Raw genomic sequence first — 22,180 nt, 5'->3', positions numbered from 1 at the left:
CCCTCCAAGTGAATTTGTCCCGGGTAAGGATATCAAAATCATACACAGGCACAACCCATTTTTAAAAATGGAATGACCTCTTTTGCAGCTTTGTCATTGTTTGAATTTTAGGAATGAAATCCGGTTATGCAACATGTTCTAGTCAAGAAATTTCTTTCTATAAAGATTACCTCCAATGTTCTGTATCAATATTGCAACGGCAACCATAACCTGAAGAAAACAGAACAAACCTCAGTTTATAAATAACTGATGACCTGAAAAGCAAATACAACCAATTAGGCATGCTTTGAGAAGAATTACAGTTATTTTGTGTCATCAACTTTTTTGTGCACAGTAAAAGCTCAAAAGCAATTGAGGTGTATGACTAGATTATCTGCTTTTAACATTGTTGGAGGCAAGAATGTTGCTCAGAATGCTTTGGAATTCCCCAAGGGCATCTCAGTTTAATACTCATCTAAAAGAAGATTTTTTCCAATAACAAAGAAATCCTTAAGTCCTACAATGAAATATCAGCCTAGATTATGAGCTCAAGTTCTGTAATTGAGCTTTAGACCACAACTTTTGAATCAGAGGCAGGAACGTTGTGTTTAGTGATCATAACATCATGCAGGAATTTAATATTCTATCTGCAGTGTGAAGGTACCCAACATTGCTGATTATTCTGGCAATGCAGTTATAACCCCTTTCCCCAAAACAAATAAAGCAACACTTAGCAAGCAAATATTTTATTTAGTTAAAACAGTTCTTAGCTTTCAGTTTTGTACAGCAATGAGATTATGTGGAAATGTTGACAGGTTGGTCAAGGTAATAGAAATGGGCAGAGAAAAATAGCTTGCTTTCAAAGAATGGGATTATTTACAGTGCCCTTCGGATATGCATGGCTTATTACCAGGGAAAGATAGCTAGAGCTTGTCAGTGAGTGTAATAAACCTCAATGAAGCACAACAAAGTACATCATTTATTACCTTTCCAGTTGTCTTAAAGGCACAAAACCCAAGGTCTTCATAGGATGTTAGTGCTATAAATGTACGAAGCAGATATAATTAGAAAAGTGGGCTTACTGTTTACAACGTAGTCTCAAAATTTCATGAATATAATTCAACTCTTTAAGTTTTTATTACAGCAACTGGAACTCTCCATAAATATCCAATTAAGTGGAATATTGAGTACTATTAATAAAATGAACTATGATATTAGATATTTCGAACTGAAAGCATTAAACACTTTCAGCAACATTTTGATCCTACTGAGACAACTTGAGTGTTTACGATCTACAGGGAGGGTAGAAGAGTTTGGTCTTCCACTCACCAGTCTGTTGACACAACTCCAGCAGTAGGTGAACTGAGTATGCAGCCAAGAAAGCAACTATCAGCAAGAGAACACTGCAAGAACAAAATATTAAATACACAGTCACAGACAAAAAACACTTTACCTGTAATAAACATAACTGTCGTAGTTGACATACCAATTAACCCCCAAGTTTTGCTATACATCTGGCTACCAAATTTTCTGTAGTTATACAAGTGTAGCACTGAAAGGATCTAGGCCAAATAACCATTCTTGATTTATAATCCAAAGCAAAAAATTTGAGTAGACCATTAAACATTCAGCATTCCAATAATTGGGCTGGATTTTGTCTACATACATACAACTGCAATCAAGCTTTATAGTTCACTTGGTAACATTCTCAACCCTGTTAGTTCAATTGTAAATTCCATTCCTAAAGGTTTAAGAGCATAGTTGTAGCTGACATCCAAATGCAATGGTAAGGTGTTGCACAGTTGAAGATAATTTTTAAATCAGATTTTAAACAGAGGTCCAATCAGCCTGTTCAGCTGTGCAAAGATCTCACTATCCCTTTCAAAGAGCAGCAATGTTCTTCTTAATATTTAGTCCTCAAATAACAGTGCTGCAGTTTCTTGGAACTTGCAGTGTTCAAATTGACACCCATTTACAATCCCAGGTCACGTTTGACAGCAGAATAAAATATAAAATATACATTATCCTGCCTACAATGTCTTGAATTCAACCTTGCTTGCTGTTATATAGCCGTTTCAATTTTCATGCTAGTTTTAATCTCAGAGACAAAAATTCCAGGGATTCAAGCCTCAAAATGCCTCTCTTGATTGCATGTTATTAACATTCATGTTTCTCATTTGCTCTGCCATGTATTCATTGGGGAAAAAGAAAAATACATACACTGGTACCTCAGTGCTCAGGATGTTTTCCCAGGAATCGGAGCACTGGCGGTATCTGTGATAAACAGGGTCATTACTGCAGTATCTATGGGACGGCATAGTGCCTCATGGTTCCAGTGACTTGGATTCAATCCTGATCTCCAGTTCCATCCAGTGTTTTCCTCGTGATAGTGTGAATTTCCTCTGGGTGCTCCATTTCCTCACACATCCAGAAATATGCAAGTTGGTAGGCTAATCTGTAAATTGCCTTTAGTGTGTAGGCACAGTAGTGTAGCAGTTAGCATAATGCTTTACAGCGCCAGTGACCTGGGTTCAAATCCGGCCATTGTCTGTCAGGAGTTTGTATGTTCTCCCCATGTCTGCGTGGGTTTCCTCCGGGTGCTCCGGTTTCCTCCCACATTCCAAAGACAGATGGGTTAGGAAGCTGTGGGCATGCTATGTTGGTGCCGGAAGTGCGGGCGATACTTGCGGCTGTCCCAGAATACTCTATGCAAAAGATGCATTTCACTGTGTGTTTCAACCGTACATGTGACCAATAAAGATATCTTATCTTACGAAGGGTGGAATCTGGGGAGAGAGCTGATGGAAATGTGGAGAGAACAAAATTCATTTTATTAGTGCAAATAGGATGCTTGATTTTTGAGCAGAGTCAGTGGGCCAAGGGCTTATTTTCCTGCTGCACATCTCTATGGACAGCTGTGCTAGGTCCTGGCGCAAGCTCCTGCCCTCCCCACAGCTGCATGCTGAGAACCTGGCTGAGTGCTCAGTCCTTTGCTGGTACACACACAGCAACAAAACTGTTAAAATGATCTCATCACCACAACGCTCAGTATGGAATGAGCCATAAAGCAAGGCAATCCAGAGGTTTCTTTTTGATAACAAACACAGCAGTGGTTAATGACCATTGATCTTGTTACCACAGAGGATTCATCTTGCTGGAGAAAGCTGTACAGTCAAAGAGCTGACGACAAGGGCTTCCATCACATCCAAGAGGAGGTGATGAGAGAAACCACAGGATTCAGGTAGTCTGCCAACACATGAAGCAACTACTGCCAGTCCTCAGCAATGGGGGACTCATGATGCTAGTCCGAGCCCCAAGCCCCACATTTTCATGTTCAGCAGTCATGCTGCTCAACCCAGCCCACCCAACACCAGCCCTCACAGGCAGCTTCTGCACATTATCTCAGTGATTCACTCTACGCCATGTGGCAACAAGATCACCATTTCATTGGTGCAGGAGTGCCAGCAGAGGACAGGGGTTCATGTCAGGTTCCCAGCACAGGAGGGCACAATTCAAACACGTCTGTTTTAAAGTACAGGTGCAGTATGAAAGGCTATGGCTGTCAGATGACAGTGACAACATTGACCCCCATGGTCGGATGATAGCATTGCTCAGCGGGTCGGAAGTGACACCACTGTCAATCAAAGGTTTGGCTCCGCCCCACCCATCAAGTGCACACCTAAGGATTGGCTTTGTAACACACCTTTGTTCTTGACCCTGAATCATTGGCTTGTTTGAATTACCTGAGCGGGCTCCACCCAGCTCTCCAGCCCTATACAAGATGGTACACGTGGGTAACTCGCTCTCTTGCTGATTGCTGCCGGGGTTGAGACCACACCGAGGGACCACTGGTAAGACGGTGCACTTCCACAGGGCTCTAGGAGTGCCTTAAGTAGATTCCCAGTAGTGTAGAGCCATTGCTTGTCCAGATTCAAGGGGTTCAGGCAATGTATTGTTTATTCCCTGATCATTTGTACCAGTTCGTGTTTTGTGTGTGTTGTGTGTGTGTGTGTGTGTGTGCACGCGCGCGCACTTCACCTCCATTGCGACTCCCCTCACGTTTCACAATTACCCGAGTGCAAGTGTGCATCCGTTCCTTTCATTCTGTTCCCGCGTCTATCTTTGTAAATAAATTCTCCTTTTTAAAATACAAGACTGTGTGTCCAGATACCTCTACTTCTGAGACCCGAAAGAACCTCTCTCATAACAACAGGGGGTACACACTTGCAAGTACTTGGACCCCAGAACCAAGTACACTTTCACAAATCAGTGCTCTGTGGGTAGTGCTAAACAGGGTACTGGTGTAAATCCAAATGAAGAAATACCCCAGTTTAAATTATAAGTCCTAGGTAACTATTTCAAAGTTCAAGGCATTTTTGAGTGGTTAGCTTTTAGGGGCTGTATCAGCTTTACTGGCACTTTGGCTATACGATAATTGTCAGTTATTACATTTTTTATGTTGTACTCCAGCAGCTTATAAATAATTTTATTACAACTCTTCCAGCCTTTTCATTCATATAGTAAGGAAGGCAATGCAATGTTAACATTCATTTCGAGAGGACTAAAACATAAAAGCAAGGATGTAATGCTGAGGCTTTACAAGGCACTGGCCAGACCACATTTGGAGTATTGAGAGCAGTTTTAGGCCCCATATCTAAGGAAGGATGTGCTGGCATTGGAGAGGGTCCAGAGGAGGTTTAACAAGAATGATCCCAGGAATGAAAGGGTTAATGTACAAGGAGCATTTGATGGCTCTGGGCCTATACTCGCCGCAGTTTAGAAGGATGAGGGGGGACCTCATTGAAATTTACCAAATATTGAAAGGCCTGGATAGAGTGGATGTGGAGAGGATGTTTCCAGTAGTGGGAGAGTCTAGGACCAGAGGGCACAGCCTCAGAATAGAAAGACATCCCTCTAGAACAGAGAGGAGGAGGAATTTCTTTAGCCAGAGGGTGGTGAATCTGTGGAATTCATTGCCACAGACGGCAGTTGAGGCCAAGTCATTGGGTATATTTAAAGTGGAGGTTGATAGGTTCTTGATTAGTAAGGGGGTTGGTAAGCAAGGTTATGGGGAGAAGGCAGGAGAATGGGGTTGAGAGGGAAAAATAAATCAGCCATGGTGAATGGTGGAGCAGACTCAATGGGCCGAATGGCATAATTCTGCTCCTGTGTCTTATGGTCTCAATTTTCAAAAAAATCCAAAGATTCCCATGCTCAGAAAAAAAAGTTCAGATCAACCAGCAAATGAAATCACATCCTGATACTTTGTGCGTTCTTACCTGAAACCAATAATACCCGTGTTAGCCATTGCAAAAGCCAAACCAAGGATGCCACTTCCCATGATTGCATGTGTTACATTGAACACAGAGGATGCAAAAGAAGCTACTGTGGATGCCTGACGTGGTGGTATCTGCCAAAATAAAGTTACAGTACAATGGATTTAAAAATACAATTTCAGAAGACTGTCCACATCGTGAGAATTAACCACACACCAGAATTTAGTTATAGCATTTTGTCAAGGCAATTGCAGTCCCATTGCCTCAATGTAATACAGAAATAAAGTACAGGTCTCTCCAGGTTACAAACACCCGACTTGAGGATACCTTGTATATATTAACGAGCATTTGGGAGGCTGGTGGGGTGGGTGGGGATGGATTTACCAGCTGCTTCGGAGCTGCATGCACCTTCTGCTAGGTGGAAACGGGACATTTCCGTGTGCCTTCACTCTCCACCCTGCCCACCACCAAGCCACAACAACCACTGCTTGAGATTTTATCTGTCTCCGGTCTAGCCATTTTGTATCTTTTAGTTCAGCTGTTCTGCACCCACTTGTCCCTCATAAGCTACTTTATCCAAAAGAACACCTCGGATTACAAATTAATTAGTCAGTGCTCTGCATGAAGTGTCATCAGAAACCTTCAGGAAAAGGAGCAGTGGATCCAGTGGGTAGTCCACCGAGCAGAATGCAAACGTCACTTGGCCGAATCCCTCATCACCAAAGGTTTCAAATAAGAACCAGGACCCTGCATGGTTGATGGTGGAAATACCCTCTACATCGGATATTTCATGCATGATTCACAAATTGTCCACACCACACTGAGCCCTTATGATGGCTACATTGGAAATGAGACCATTGTCTGTCTTCTTAGAGAATATACCTTTGTCAATAATGTCCAAGAAGAGATGTTAGGGTATTCATCAAAGTTCACCCCAACAGCTTCATAACACAGGAACAGTTTTGTATGAGCTGCTCCCAGGGGGACACAGAAACAACTATGAACTGCTGCTAGGAAACCGTCAATGCAGTGAAAGACCCCCTCTGGTACACTGGGAATTCATGTATTCCAGGGCAAAGTATTGCCCGTGATCACATGCTGCAAACCAAAATGCACAAACTTCCAGGATCATATGCCAATGAGCACATTGAAGCTGAGTGCAGCCAGTACAAGAGCTCTATGGGGAAGGGCCACAGATGGGAGCTCTCTGCCATAGCACACAAGTTAATTAAAAACCCATGAACTATTTCCTTTAAGGTTGTGAATGAATGATAACTGACACTATGCTAACTGGAGACAAGAGAGACTGCAGCTGCTGGAAATCTGGAGCAGCACACAAAATGCTGGAGGAACTCAGCAGGTCAGATAGCATCTATGCAGAGAAATGGACAGTCGATGTTTCAGGTCGAGAAAGGTCTCAACCTGAAACGTTGACTGTCCATTTCCCTCCATAGATGCTGCCTGACCCGTTGAGTTCCTCCAGTATTTTGTGTGTTGATGCTGTGTTAATATGAATAGGAATAACAAAATTTGTTATGAAAACAGTGAATTAACTGTCAGAGTCAAACAGGAGTATTACACAGTCTTTTATATATATATAAAAAAAGCAGAACTCTGAATAAAGCAAATATCTGAAGAAATGTAAATAAAAGTATTGGGTGGAAAGGTGTTAAGAGAATCAAAGTTACAGGACAAAGCACCAGCATAGCTACGAGATGTCAAATTCCATTCTCTTGCTCTGATTATTACCATTCCATAAAAGCCCTCATTTAAACAAATCTATGTGCAAGTTAGAATTTAGAAACATTTGTGCCAAAATGCATTTACAGTGATGTCCCTGGATGGTGGGAAGGGAAGACAACTTAGTCTCTGCCACGTCACAGATATTCCCATGGTTCTCTCCACCTCTCTGCAACTTAAGAGATGATTGTTTTCTCATTTTTCCAGTTCTAAATTTATCATGGAGCTTTAGATAACTAGTTACTGGTGCAATGTTAGGGTACTACACCTATTACAGTTATATAAAGTCTGCACGCAAGATTCTGCATTACTGTCGGCTATCAGCAAAATTTTAAGGATTACTATTAGTTGTGGAGACAGAATACAGCATGGACACAGAGCCTTCAGGCCACTGAGTCCATGCAAATCATCAACCACCCATTTAAGTTAATCCTCCATTAATCCCATTATTTTCTATTAAATTCTCCCCCCAGATTCTACCACTCATCTACGCACTAGGAGCGATTTACAGCTTCAAATTAAACTACCAACCCGCAAGTCTTTGGGATGCAAGGGGAAACCAGAGCACCTGACTTGATGGATGAGTGCAAATACTGATGAATGAGGGAAGTTACAAAAACACCAGAACTGAGAGATCCGGAACATGTAGTTGCTGAAAACAAGAAGAGCAAAACCATCTGCCTATAACATTGACTCAAATCTTTCTCCTTTCCACAGCTGCTCTTTGATCCACTGGGCATGTCTGGCATTCCCTTTTATTTCAGAGTTCCAGTAGCTGCTACATCCTGCATGCTACATGTTCCTCTCCAACAGCCCTCATGCATCTTCTCGAATTATGCTCCACTAAACAGATTAGCTTTGTTTCCTCTCTTAGACAGCAACTAAAGCTACAGTATTACCTAGGCAATTTTAAACTCCACACTATCATGGAAGTTCGCTCTGGTCTCTCCATATCCCCAAACTCTATTTATGCAACTTGAAACATGCTCATCTTCTCACACTCCCAGTTCTGATGAAGGGTCATTGAATTCAAATGTTAACTCTATTTCTCTCCCCACATTTGCTGCCTGACCTGTTGAGTACTCTTAGCATTTTGTTTTCATTTCATGCATTCTCATTTTTGATAATTAAACGGTTCTGAATAACTTCACAAAAGGCCTTTGAAATGTTGACATTGAAAGTCCTCTAGCTGTCAAGTTAGCAACTTCCTTAAAAAAAGTTCATCCAGATTACTCATCAGTGAGACATTACAAATACAAGCCAAATTGCTTTGATCAGCAATTACTTGCCTGTGGCCAAGCACTCTGTACCTTGTGAAGACTTTAAGAACTTCCCCAAACTCAATACATCGAGTCAATGACAACTGCAAATATGCAGTTATTTATTCCCCCAACATTCAATCTCATTGCGTTCTGACATTTCTCTAGTTGCCTTCCTTGAAGACAAGGCTCCTAACCAGATTGCTCCAAAGCCTCTTTCATTATCTCAGGGCACCGGAAAGCATTTTTCTTTATAAAAGAAACAGCAAAATAAGCACATAGAAAAGTGCAGTCACTGACATAATGAAATTGTTATTTCCCACAAAATGCAACAATAATCAAAATTTCTTTCACAGCAATGCTAATAACTATGGACTGGAATTAGTTCCCTTGCTGTTCTTTCAATGGTACTACAAGATCTTTCATTTCCACCCAGAGATACAAACTGGCCAGTCATCACATTGAGCAAACTTCTCCTTCAACTCCATTCACTTTCTCCAGATTAAAGATTTAACTATGTGAACTCATATGGGTCTAAGCTATGCTTGTCTTTGTTTCAGTCCTATTCAGACCCCCTCTCTCTACAATGACAACGGCAATGGTGCTGCTTCCTGCACTAAAGCAGAACTTGAAAATGTTATCACTTTTGCTGCCAGTTCCCACCCTGCTCTCATCTTCATGTGGTTCATCTCTGACTCTTCCCTTCCCATTTTGTGTCTTTTAAAGTACAGAGTCTTCTACAGCAATCCTAATTCTACATCCTCCCACCCTGCCTTCTATAAAGATTCTGCTCCATTCTCCCAGTTTCTGCATCACCGTCAGTTACGGTAGTGTAGCGGTTAGCATAACGCTTTACAGCGGCAGCGACCCGGGTTCAATTCCCGCCGCTGTCTGTAAGGAGTTTGTACATTCTCCCCGTGTCTGTGTGAGTTTCCTCCGAGTGCTCCGGTTTCCTCCCACATTCCAAAGATGTATAGGTTAGGAAGTTGTGGGCATGCTATGTTGGCGCCGGAAGCGTGGCGACACTTGCGGGCTGCCCCCAGAACACTACACGCAAAAGGTGCATTTCACTGTGTGTTTCGATGTACATGTGACTAATAAAGATATCTCATCTTACATTTACTCCAATGATGAGACATTCTATAAAGGTATCTCTGAAATGTCTTCTTTCTTCCTGTCCCCTCCACCATTGTAGGCACGTACCTCTGCTCTCACCCCTCTCCTACTGGGCAGAGCAAGGAGACTCACCAGCCTCCACATTCAATGGATCTTCCTTTGCAATTTCCTCCAAATCCAACAAGATTACACTATCAGGCAATGTTCCTCTCCTTTTTCAGCATTTTGAAGGAACCATCTCTTTCACAACTGCCTGATCCAACCTTCCATTCCATCAATCATTTTGCACCTTACGGCACTTTCCCATGCCACTGCAGGAGATCGCAACACCTGTCCTTTCATCTTTTTCCTTTCCACCATCCAAGAATTCAAACAGTCTTTCCAGGCTATGCAGAATTCACTTGCACTTTTTCCAATCTAATATACTGCACTTGGTGTTCACAGAATGGTTTCCCTAACATTGAGAAACCAAATACAGATTGAATGATAATTTTGCGGAGCACCCGTATTCTGTGAGAGTCATACAGCATGGAAACAGGCCCTTCAACCCAACTGGTCCATGCCGACCAAGATTCCCATCTAAGCTAGTCCCATATGCCTGCATTTGACCCATGTCCCTCTAAACCTTTCATATCCATGTACCTGTCCAAGTACTCTTTAAAATGGTGTTAATGTACCTGCCTCAACCACCTCCTCTGGCATCTCATCCATACACTGACCACTCTCTGGGTGAAAAAGTTGCCCCTCATTCCTATTAAATCTTTTCCCCTCTCACCTTAAGCCTATGCTATCTAGTTCTTGATTCCCCAATTCTGGGAAAAAGACTGTGTGCATTCACCCCATCTCTGCCCCTCATGATTTTATGCACCTCTATAAGATCAGCCCTCATTCTCCTATGTTCCAAGAAAAAAATCCCAACCTGATCAACCTCTCTACATTACTCAGTCCTGAGTCCTGGCAACATCCTCGTAAGTCTCCTCTGCACTCTTTCCAGCTTAATGACATCCTTCCTATAGCAAGGTGACCAAAACTGAACACAGTAGTCCAAATGCAGCCTCCTGAACAGCTTTGTACAACTGCAACATAACATCTCAACTTCTATACTCAATGCCCTGACTGAAGTCCAGCATGCCAAAAGCCTTCTTCACCACCGTCTACCTGCAACACCGCTTTCAGGGAACCATGTACTTGTACTCCTAGGTCCTTCTGTTCTGCAACATACCCAGAACCCTACCGCTCCATGAAAGTCCTACCCTCATTTGCCTTCTCAGAATGCAACACCTCGCACTTATCCAAATTAAGCCAGATTTGCCATTACTTGGCTCACTTACCCAGCTGATCAAGATCCCTTATAAATCCTGATAACCATTTTCACTGTCAATGACACCATTTATTTGAGTGTATTGATATAGATGACAAATTGCAATGGGCCCAGCACTGAACCCTGGGGAACAGCACTAATTACTGGTCTCCAGTCTGTAAAACAACCTTCCACCATCACCATCTGCTTCCTACCATCAAGCCAATTCTGTACCCAGTTAGTTAGCCCTCCCGGGATCCCATGCAATCTAACTTTCCATAGCAGCCTACCATGCAGAACCTTATCAAAGGCCTTAACGAAGTCCATATAGACCACGTCTACCACCTTGCCCTCATCGACCTTCTTGGTTACCTCATCAATGTGTCCACTGGAGTGGGCCTGAGCTTCCAGTTCTGTAAATTTCATTTCTCCATCCCACCTACTCAGACCTATTTTTTGTAGCCTTCTGCACTGTTACAACAAGCCTCAATGCAGGTATGAGGAACAGCTTCCATCTGTGCACTTTGCAGCCTTCTGGACTCAATACTGAATTCTCCAACTTTATCTAATTTGTTTTTCTGTCTGCATCAAAACTGGTCATTTCCGCTTTAAGTCATCCATCTTTCTCTCTCTATTGGTACAACCCTGCTATTAGCAACATATAACGCAAACAATCACAATCACCCTCCAACTATGCTTACTAAACCACTTGACCGGATGACACATCCCAGGCAACTCTGCCGTCACCCTGTCACAGATATTCCCTTTGTCCTATCCATCCCTCTGCAACTTAAACCTACCTTAATTACATTAACTCTGCTTTTCTTTCCATAGAAGCTGCCCAACCTGCTGAGTATTTCCAACATGCGTTGTTTTATTGGCATTTTCTTATGCACGATGCAAATTGACTCAGGTTTTCTCCCTCCAGTTGCTCCCCAACCCACTGTGTATTTCAAGCATTCTCTTTTCTTTCCAAATTTCCAGCAACTGCAATGTTCTGTATCTCACAGTTGCAACCTCACCCCACCCTTCTAATCTCACTCTCTCTCACCCAGTTATATAAGTTATACCATTCTGTTTCTCTTGCTCTCCACTCTACCACTGACATTTCCCTTATTCTCTTTCACTCCCTCTGCAAAACTTGACTGCTTTCTAATTTTTCCCTAATTCAGATGAAAAGTCACAGATATGAAACACTAACTTGGTTTGTCTCCCAACGGATGCTGTCCAAGCTGCTGAGAATTCCCAGCATTTTCCATTTTATTGTGCTGGTTAAATGCCTTGTCAAAAAGACAGCAACTCCAGCAGTGCAGTGCTCCCTCAGTACTATTCTGGATTTTTATCTCGGTTTTTTTTGTTCAGGACCTTCAACTAGGACTCAAACTCACAATCTACAGATTCACGAGAGAGTGCTACCAACTGAGCAAGAACTGGAGACAGCCTTACATCCTACACCAGATGTAGCAAAATTCAAACAAAATATAGGCCCAGTCACTCAAATACAATTTCATTTTATCACTGCCCTGACCCAACATCATCAGTTCCACTGGTGGGAGAATGCCAAATACCAGCTGGTCAGGTAGCATCTGTAAAGGGAGAAAACCTGAGTTTTTTTTAAATACTAAAGTTGATGACCTAGGATAAGAACTGGTTAGTACTGGTAAAACTGGAATGGCTCCATATGTCTTGGGTGAAGATAAAATATTTTATAGTACTATTTAAAAGAACAGCGGGGGAACTAATTCCAGCCCATAATTGTCAATGACACTTCTCACAAAAATGTAATAAAGGTTTTTCCAAAATAACTATTTCGTTACAGATTGCTGCACTTTGCAAAGTGCTTAATCAGCTGTAGAGAGCTTGGACTTAAATCAACGGGTCTTTGCACGGACAGTAAGTCTTTAGTTTCCCGTTATACACACTCACTTGTCTGGGGATTAACTGCTCGTCCAACCCACCGTCACACAACTCACTCGCCATCGCACCGAGAGGTTGCCGACCTGCGAGCCCCGGGCACCCGGCACCGCCGCGACCACGTGACTGAGAACCGCCCCTGACGGGCGACGTCACCGCGCGCTTTTTGATGACGCTCCCCAAGACTCGTGGTGCTGCTGCTGGGGGTCGGCGATGAGGTGAGTGACGGCCCGGGAGGGATCTCCTGGCAACCGGGGCAGGGGCTTCGTACACACCGGCCCGGAGCGGGATCCTGACTCACCCCCATCCAGATATTAGGGGGAGAAGATGCCTTGTGAATCGGGGCGGGCGTGATCCGGTTTCAGGTGCAGCCAGTGTGGTGAGTCCAGGCAGGGGAGACTGGCTCTGGGACGTTAACCGCACATGAGCCCAGGCAACAGTCAGACCATCCCGTGTGCGGATTAATGTGGGTGTGTGAATTGCTCCCGTGTGTGGTGGAGGACTCTCTTCAGCTGCTGCTACGACCATTCTAGCTTGGAAGTTCCAAGCTATTGGACTCAGCGAGAATGGCATCACGGTATTATGTGATTTGGAGGAAGTTGTGCCGTTGATGCGACATTGTTTCTCGTGTCTTTAGTGATAGAGGTTGTGGAGGAGGATACTTGGCGAGTTGCTGTAGTGCTCTAATGTAGATTGTACACTACAAGCTTAGAAGGCTGAATATTGAGCTTAGTAGCACAAACACTAACAAAACTTCCTGATTTTTGTTTTAGTCTTAAGGCTGCACTGATCCGGACTAATGGTATACCTCACACTCCTGACATCTTATATTGCAGATGATGAAGTAATGAAGCATCAAGAGCCAGTTGTTCCAGAGCAATCCGTCTCTGCCCTGCGCTGATATGATTGATCTAGTTAAGGTTCTGGCCACTTTGTTTATAAATTCCTAAATTGCAATTCCCTAAAAAGTAGGGTTACATGCCGTGAAAAACAATAAAATACTACAAGTGCTGAAAATCTGAATTAAAAACAGAAAATGCAGGAAAAGCTCAGCAGGTCAAGCAGCATCTATGGAAAGAGAAACAATCAACATTTCAAGCCTGAGACCCTTCATCTGAACTCACCTTCGTTTGTCAGAACTTATTTGTCAGAAGATTTAGGAATAGCTTCTTCCCCTCCATCATCAGATATCTGAACGGTCCATGAACACTACCTCGTTAGTTCCTTTTTTTGCACTATTTATTTTGTAATTTCTAGTAATTTTTATGCCTTTGCACTGTACTGCTGCCTCAGAACAACAAAGTTCATGCCATATAACTCAGTTGATAATAAACCTGATTCTGATTCTGAACTTCATCTCAGTCCTGAAATGGTGATTGTTTCTCTTTCCATACATTTACATGCATGTTTTGTCAAACCATTCTGGTGTTTGCAAGATGAATGAATTCAGAGGGATGAGGAAATAAGTACAAACTTGAAACAAATGGAGCGAACAAAAATGTATTTACAGCCCTGAGATTTGTGTGTCATGTGAATATGTTTATCTTAATTCTCTTTGTTATACAAGATGGTAGTGAGCTGTCAAGTTAAAGATCATCCCAGTGATGGTTTGACTTGACTACATTCAGTTTTACCCCTGCTTACTGATTATGGAATAATGTTACTTACAGTTGTGTATCAGGTCAGTCAGTCATCTGCTTGCAGCAAGCTGTAAGGTTGCTATCTGAACTCAACTTGCTCAGCTTCACACCAGTTTTTGAAAGTACAAGTACCAAAAATCCCCACTAAACCTGACATTGAAGTAGTAATACTATTTAGAGAAGCCAGAGAAGTGGTTGGAGTGAGAACTGGTATTTGCAGATTAACATGATAGAATACTCATCTGAATTTGAAGGCTAGGCCACATGATTATTAGTGATTGGAGTGGGAAATGGTATTTTGCCATTATAAGGTGATAAAATGCTGATCTGAATTTGGGACTAAGCACATAATTAATGTGATTAGAGGCAAACGAAAATTAAAAACTGCAGATGCTGGAAACTTGATTTAAAAACAGAAAATGCTGGATACATCAGTGGGCCAGGCAGCATCCATTGAAAGAGAAACTAAGTTATTTTTTCAGTTTGAAGAACCTTTTTTCTGTGAATAGAGGAAATTTTGCAACAGACTGTCATTATCTGACCTTGGAGTATTTGGTGTTGTCATTTGAGTGCCTGATTTTGGGAAAGTATTCATATTTGGATGCGAGCATTATTGACTTATTGCATTCAAAGTGGTGCATATCCAGGGAAAGATTGTGGGAATATCAAGGATGGGGTTAGTTGGAGGTGAACAGAAGAAAATGTTTGAGATAGGAAGGAAAGAGTGAGTAAATGACAAAGGACATGATGGTATAAGGCAAAATAGTATGATACTGGGACAACTAAGGATACATATGATATGCTAGGAGAAGCTGTAAATGCAACTGCTGTCGAAAACAAAATTGGAAACATTGGTTATGATCTGAAACTTGAATTAGCTTTCCAATAGTATTAAATGGGGAAGATTGTAATTTGTCCATTTGAAAGATAAAATGCTACTTATTGGAACAGTGTGTGAAGCCAGGGACAGAGACATTGTAGTGGGGCAGAAAATTAAAATGAAAATGACTGGAAACTCAGGGCCATGCAAATGGACTGAATTAGGTTCTTATCCAATCTGCATTTAATCTCCAGTGTAGAGATCAGCACAACAAATACATTATAGTGAAACAGGTGCATGTGCATTGCTATTTCATCATGAAGTAACATTTGGGGTCCTGAACAGAAGGAAGTCCATGAGGGAGAACATGCAGCAAAAGAAAGTACCATGTGGAAAAAGAACAGGCATGGGGAAGAATAAACTGATACTTGGGCCATTGGTCCTTTAAGTGTGCAGAAAAAGAATGGGAAGCTATGTTTGGTAGTGGCATCATCAAGTGCAATGGGGTTGGCAGGAGGAAAAGAAAAGACTTGCATTTATATAGTGCTTTTCACATCCCTTTCAGAATGTCACTAAGTGTTTTACAACCATTGAATACTTTTGAATCATAGTCTTGCATTCAATTTATGAACAACATGAACTCACAGACAATAATGTTATAAAAATCAAATAATTAGTTTTAAACAAGGACACAAGGGATAACTCCCTTCTTCTTTGCAATCCCATGGGCTATCTTGTGTCCAGGATAAAAATCATGTCATGAGATCTCTTGACTCTCTCACTACTGAACTGAAGTTTTCGACTACATTTGAACCTCAGAGCCACAGCTGACACAGCAGAGTGGCAATGAGGACCAAGGCAACTCTATAGTCATTCTGGAAGGGAGTGGAAGTGATGAAAGCAGAAGTAAGGAAGTGGAAAGAATATTGTTGACTGCCCTGTAAAGCACAGTGTAGGTACATCTTCTGAGGTTAAAGCATGATAGACTGGATGCATTGGTATGGGAAGTGGAATTATCTTCACAGATATGATGGGGAAATGGGGGGGAATGATTGACTCTTTCCAGGGAGTGAAGTAGGAACAAGTGTAATTAAGGTAGCTGTAGAAGTGAACTGGCTTAAATTTGATACCAGTTGATAGCCAATCCCCTGAAATAGATCTAGGGTCTCAACCTGAAATAGATGTAGGGTCTCAACCCGAAATGTCAACAATTCCTTTCCCCCCACAGATGAACTCCTCCAGCAGTTTTTTTGCTCCAGATTTCAGCATCTGCAGTCTCTTGTGCCCCCTCTGAAATAGAAGTTGAGAATGCGAAGAGTCATAGATGGGCCATGTGAACAGGAGGAAAGGATGGAAATTGGAAGCAAAGTTCACAGAAGTTTCTTGTTTGGGCAAGAACAAGAAGCACTACTGTTATGAAAATCAATGTACAGGAAAAATTGGGAACAAAGAATTTTCTGCCTATTGTACAGAAAGGCAAGCAGCAAGGTGTCTTTTAGATTCCCAAAGCAAACTCATTTGATGCATCTTTGGAATCGATGGAACACAAAACCTGAAATGTATTCTTTCTGGACTTTTTAGAGAACCTATTTCACAAATATAACATTCTGTCATGGGAAATTTCATTGTCATCAATGTGTTCCTTTGTGTTTAGCTTGGCAAAGGTCTGGTCATTGAGCTGGTGATGCAGAATTTTGAGGTTTCTTTTCAAAGTCTGTAACTGATTGATATTCAATCTTTGTTCAACTTAGGTTTCTTGTTTTCTTTACCAAGACATTGGCAAGTGCTGTTTTAAGTACATCAGCTAAAAAGTTGGCACAGAAGCAGTGGCATTATTTTACTCCAATAAAATCACGGTCCTTCCCAGGACAGTGGGTTTCCAGAGATAATATCTCTGAATTAGGCATGATGTCAGTCCAGAACCTTGAAGAGGACATTGATCTTTACATGCCTCCTGCAGCAGTCCGTGGCATAACTCAGCTAAACAGGGACTTGTTTCGGAAAACTGTTGCACTTCCAGCTCTTAAGGTGAGAAAGGACTTAATCAACAAAGTCATGAAACCATTGAAAAATGTAGCAATAAAAAGACCTGGACTGAAGCGTGTAGTTGAAGATTCTGAAGATGAAATGTATAGACTCATTCTGTTGGACTCGAACAAAATATCATGCTCAGAATCCTTTGGAGCTTCCGAGAGAGCTGTTTTAAAAGAACACGATGTTGATCTTAAGATTCACATGTACAATTTAGAATTGACATATGAACATTTCAAACCTGAGGAGATTCTGAAGGCAGTTCTGCCTGAAGGACAGGACGTAACCACTGGATTTAGCAGAGTCGGCCACATTGCTCACATGAATCTTCGAGATCATCAGCTTCCATACAAGTATTTGATTGGTAGGGTCTGAATTTAATTGTCTCTTAAAGCAAAGATAAAAATTTTGTCTCAGAAATAGCATTTTTATTTAATGCAAACATTGCTGAATTGATGACATATGACTGATCAATCTCTTGTATAGAAAATTAATAAAACAAGATCTTACATCAGATCATTTATTTAATCAATATTTGTTGTATATATTTAGATTAAATTATTATTGTTAATTAAGTTTTACATTTTTTTATAAGTAACAGGCTTTTAGTTCAGGACTGTTGTCCTTTCTCAAAAAATAAATGCAGACTAATCAAAAAACCTGAATTAAAGTATGATTCTTGTATAAATTGCCAACAATTTTGTTTCTTAGGTCAAGTCATAATGGATAAGAATCCGGGAATAACTTCAGTGGTTAATAAAATTAATATTATTGACAACACTTACCGTAATTTTCAGATGGAAATACTAGCTGGGGAAGACAATATGATAGCAAAGGTAAGAATATTAAATTTCAGTTTAATTGTTTCCCTATGATGTTAGTTTAAAATTGTACCATCTTTTTTCATTTCTGAATTCTTTAGTATGGGAACTTTTAACAGACACAATTAAAACAAAAATTAAAAGAAATGATGACCAATCTTTTTGGAGAAACATAAAGTATAATGCTCATATGCAAACAGTGTGCTTTGGTTTCTTTAACATGTATAGATTACACCAATCCAAATTAAAACAAGAAACTTAGCATAGTAATAACCATGAAGACACAAGACTGCAGATGTTGGAAACTGGAGCAAAAAACAAACTGCTGGAGGAACTTAGTGGGTCAGGCAGCATCTGTTGAGGGAAATGGACAGTCGACATGATGTGAGAGGAGGAGGATATGACGATCATTTTACCATTCAAATAACCTTATCCACCACAAACCAAAACTTCCTAGTCCAGAAAGATACGAATGTTCCATGCAATGTGCGTCGGTTGTTCAATTATTATTTCTGTGCATACTTGGTGGAATGATTATAGAGTGCAATTTTGATAAAACGTGTGTCAGGAAACAACTTTAACACTTGAGTTGTGTGAAATTAACATTTTATCTAATTTCCATCTTGGGGGATGTTTTAATACCCATGGTATATCTGGAGAAAAGCAATATACTGAGTCCCATGATATTTAGGTTACACTGTAACTTGAAGTAAACTTTTTAGTTAAAAGCTAAAAACTGGATTTCCTGTTTTGCATTTTATTTTGAATGCATTTCATTTGGAATGAAATTGTATACAATTTATATAGGAACCCGATAGTGGTTGGAATTTGAAAAGGACAGCAGTACCTGGATTGAATTGTCTGACTGCCTTTTCTGGGAAGTGTGGACAACTTTTTAAAGACTTGATAGAATGTTTACCTGAAGATGAAGTTTTTGCCCCCATTTGCAAGTAAAGCCTGGCATAGATTTACTGTAATAAATACAGAACATTTGGTGGAAAGTAGTTAAAATGGCAGTTTCCTGCTACGTCCATTCATTCCAGGAGATGAGTTTATACACTATATTGTTAAGCTAGTGGGGAATACTTTGTATCAATGGTGATATTTTAACAGAAAGTAGACGATTTTTCTTTTTAAAGACAGAGTTGCATTTCACTTTACTTATCTGTTCCATTCTGGGAAGAATTATAAAAGGGTATATTTTTGCAGTTCTGTTTCAATAGCACAATTTTAATAATTTCATTTACCTTGTATCGGTTATTGAAGTGTATATAATTTGTGTCTTGATAGGTCAAAGAGAACAACATAGCATATGAATTTGATTTTTCCAAAGTCTATTGGAATCCACGGCTCAGCACAGAACATGGTCGAATAGTTGATCTTCTGAAAGCTGGAGATCTAGTGTATGATGTATTTGCTGGTGTTGGACCTTTTGCTATTCCAGCAGCAAAGAAAAACTGCAAAGTCATGGCAAATGATCTTAACCCAGAGTCTTATAAGTGGCTGGTCCATAACTGCAAGATGAACAAAGTAGATAAACAAGTACAGACATTCAATCTGGATGGCAGGGACTTTATTATGGGCCCAGTTAAAGATGATTTAGCAAAACAAACTGAAGCATTTTCTTTAAAGGAGAACAGAACCTCCATTCACATAATCATGAATCTGCCTGGCTTGGCTATTGAGTTCCTGGATGCCTTCAGTCAACTGTTGCAGGAGCAGGACTCTGTTGATATTTTACCTACAGTCCATTGCTACAGTTTTTCCAAGAGTGATGAACCCGCCAAAGATATTCAGAGAAGAGCAGAACATTTCCTAAGGACCACTTTAGAAGGACGCTGCTCTATCCATTTGGTTCGTAATGTGGCCCCAAACAAGGAAATGATGTGTATAAGTTTTAAGATCCCTACTAAGGTGCTGTGCCGAAATCTCTTGGCAGAAGGTCAGTACCTCGATGGCAGTATCTATTCTGATAATGTCACATGATATTTGTTACAGTTTCCAACATTAAGTATGATCAGGTTTATCATTGCACAATAGGTAATGGCTTAAACATTTATATTAGAAGCAGAAAAGCACTTTTGTTAACCTATTGTACAAGAAGAAAATATTCTTCTTACAAATTCAGGGACTGGCATTGGAAGGAATCTACAAACTATTTCTGTATACACCCCAAGGCCTTGCATTGCCAAAAGCCCTTGTACTACCCCAAACCTAAATATGTTATTAATATAACCATTATCTTCAAAATTTTATCTTTTTAATATAAAATTCACTTATTTTTTATTCGGTGTATGCGTATAAATCAGCCCCATAATTTTAATTGTTATGGTAGCCACAAGTAATTAAAAATATTTTGATTTTATTCTGTTATATTTAGTTCCAATAAGTGAAATTTTGGTTAAGTGGAGATGAATATTTCCCTTTTCTTTATTTTACACATGACTTGATCCCACATTTTGTAATCCTATTGTGACTACCTTTCTGGCAGGGAAAAACACTGTTGGGAAAAATATGAAAGAGAATGTCATTTATTATTCTACTGCTGAAAATGATTATTTATTAAGGTGTACACTGAGGACTGCTGGATTTAATTTATCAAGCCAATTTCACGCTGCCAGCAATTGCTGAGTGGCCACAATTAAAGCAGATTTAAGTTTAAGGCTGTTAGGATGCAGAACAGGAACATGGGAGATTATAAGAAGTACTCAAGAGACTGGAGATCAAAATTAAGAGTTAAGAAATCTATTCTCGTAAGTTTTAGTTTAGCTACAGCTTAGAAATTCTGTCTTTAATATGCAATTTATTTTTCAACTTCCCAGACAATACTGAAGAACCAGCTTCAAAACGCCTCAGGTCTGATGAGACTACTGCCTGTACTGGACCACGGTGACTTGTGATAAATGAGCAACTTCATTTTTAGCAGTTAAGAAACTGAATACAGTGCAACTTAATTGGCAGTCAGTTAGAGGAATCTCAATGTTTGCATCATTTCCTGGTCTCCTTTCTCCTGGTCATGATTTGCTTCTATAAACAGCCAATGATTTGTTATAATGGGGATTGAAGTCCTCTCAAGGGCTCACTTTACTTGCGAGCCAGGATCGTTTTTCCACTGTAGATATTGAATTCTATCATATTAATAAGTAACCAATGGAAAATCTTGACTCCTACACCACCATTAGAACTGCAAATAAAACTTAAAAAAATGCATTCAGCATGCATCAATCATTTTGGTTTTTGGAACACTTTCAGAATGCTTAAATATCCTGAGATATATTCTTTTGAGCAGAGCAAATTTCAGTAGGTTTAAGAATAGATGGCTTCAGCCCAAATGCAGTAAAATAAATTACATTTATCATGATCTATTTTCTGCAGCTATAGTATTTAAAGATTAGGATTTCAATTTACAGTAGTGGTGAAGCAATTTGCATTCCACTGAAAGAATGCTCAAATGTTTTTAATTTTAAATCATGAAGGAAAATATCCCGAGATTGTTAACAATGGAGCAAAAGTCTTTCAGCTTATTCTATACATTTGACATAAATGAGTTTTACTGCTGGAGGGATGTTGTAGCTAAGTTTCCCTCTGCCTTAATAAAATAAGGACATTATTTCTAAGGTCCAAGACAATGAAAGTATGCCAAATGGTTATTTATCATGGAAAATTATTGGTTAAAAATGAGTACCACACTATTAAACAACATAACAATAAATCTGTTTTGCTGACGACAAGACCAAAAATCCAAACTGCTGCAGGAACTCAGTGGGTCAGGCAGCACCTGTGGAGGCAGAGGGATAGTAGACATTTTGGGTTGAGACCCTGCATTGGGTTTTGCTGGCAGCTAGTGAGTCCTTTATCTACTTGTCCTGAAGTGATTCATTAGCATTTTCAAAAATTAAGTTGTGTGAATATTAAATCTTGTGTATAAAATACGGCCAGTTAGACAGGTTTGACTTATTTTTGGTACTTGGTATTTTGGTCATCACTGTGAGCAGTAATGACATTTAGGAATCAACATTTTTGTTTTTGTGGCTAGTGTGTGACATCATTGTGAAAAATACCAGGCACGTTAAGTTCCTTCTACATTGCCAGAACACAATTGTACTCAAAGTCGTACAACACATTATTGTAATCTTTCAGTCACACTAATGCAGTCACTTTTGTGGGCATCGTACTTCTGATGCTAACTTGAGCACTCAATTAGTGGAGACCAGTGAGATGCCTATGTTAAAGTGTGCTCATATGTCTGTGATGCACTTCAATGAAAAGCAAGTATTTTTAAAG

General features: G+C 40.3%; 2 protein-coding genes across 4 annotated transcripts in view; one reads left to right on the top strand and one right to left on the bottom strand.

Moving 5' to 3' along the window:
• The window catches only part of slc38a6 (solute carrier family 38 member 6), a 46,747-nt gene extending 34,029 nt beyond the window's left edge, over positions 1 to 12,718 (bottom strand). Inside the window, exons 1-5 of the mRNA XM_052015497.1 lie at positions 12,597 to 12,718; positions 5,259 to 5,389; positions 1,309 to 1,382; positions 966 to 1,018; positions 171 to 210 (exon numbers count right to left, since the gene is read on the bottom strand). Coding sequence (XP_051871457.1) covers positions 171 to 210; positions 966 to 1,018; positions 1,309 to 1,382; positions 5,259 to 5,389; positions 12,597 to 12,650 — 352 coding nt within the window. The 5' untranslated portion in view covers positions 12,651 to 12,718. The remainder of the gene's footprint in view (positions 1 to 170; positions 211 to 965; positions 1,019 to 1,308; positions 1,383 to 5,258; positions 5,390 to 12,596) is intronic.
• A 52-nt stretch (positions 12,719 to 12,770) lies between these two features.
• trmt5 (tRNA methyltransferase 5) lies at positions 12,771 to 21,639 on the top strand. 3 transcript variants are annotated; one of them, XM_052021186.1, is made up of 6 exons: positions 12,779 to 12,802; positions 13,421 to 13,504; positions 16,796 to 17,439; positions 17,787 to 17,911; positions 19,187 to 19,838; positions 20,719 to 21,639. In XM_052021186.1, the coding sequence occupies exons 3-6, from the start codon at positions 16,950 to 16,952 to the stop codon at positions 20,787 to 20,789; spliced, it is 1,338 nt and encodes a 445-aa protein (XP_051877146.1). In that variant the 5' UTR covers positions 12,779 to 12,802; positions 13,421 to 13,504; positions 16,796 to 16,949; the 3' UTR covers positions 20,790 to 21,639. The 3 variants fall into 3 exon arrangements, with proteins under 3 accessions (XP_051877138.1, XP_051877146.1, XP_051877153.1); XM_052021178.1 differs by lacking the exon at positions 13,421 to 13,504 and having other exon boundaries at positions 12,771 to 12,802; XM_052021193.1 differs by lacking the exons at positions 12,779 to 12,802; positions 13,421 to 13,504 and adding an exon at positions 12,865 to 12,963.
• The last annotated feature ends 541 nt before the right edge of the window (positions 21,640 to 22,180 follow it).

Source organism: Pristis pectinata, chromosome 1 (genome assembly GCF_009764475.1).
Source record: "Pristis pectinata isolate sPriPec2 chromosome 1, sPriPec2.1.pri, whole genome shotgun sequence".
Taxonomy (NCBI): Eukaryota; Metazoa; Chordata; class Chondrichthyes; order Rhinopristiformes; family Pristidae; genus Pristis; species Pristis pectinata.
The sequence above is the reverse complement of the archived record's forward strand: the minus strand, read 5'-3'. Positions and strand labels throughout refer to the sequence as shown.

Coding starts and splice junctions, on each gene's coding strand:
- trmt5 (XM_052021178.1), top strand. Junction 17,912..19,186: donor AAGACAATATGATAGCAAAG/GTAAGAATATTA, acceptor GTGTCTTGATAG/GTCAAAGAGAACAACATAGC. Junction 19,839..20,718: donor CCGAAATCTCTTGGCAGAAG/GTCAGTACCTCG, acceptor TCAACTTCCCAG/ACAATACTGAAGAACCAGCT.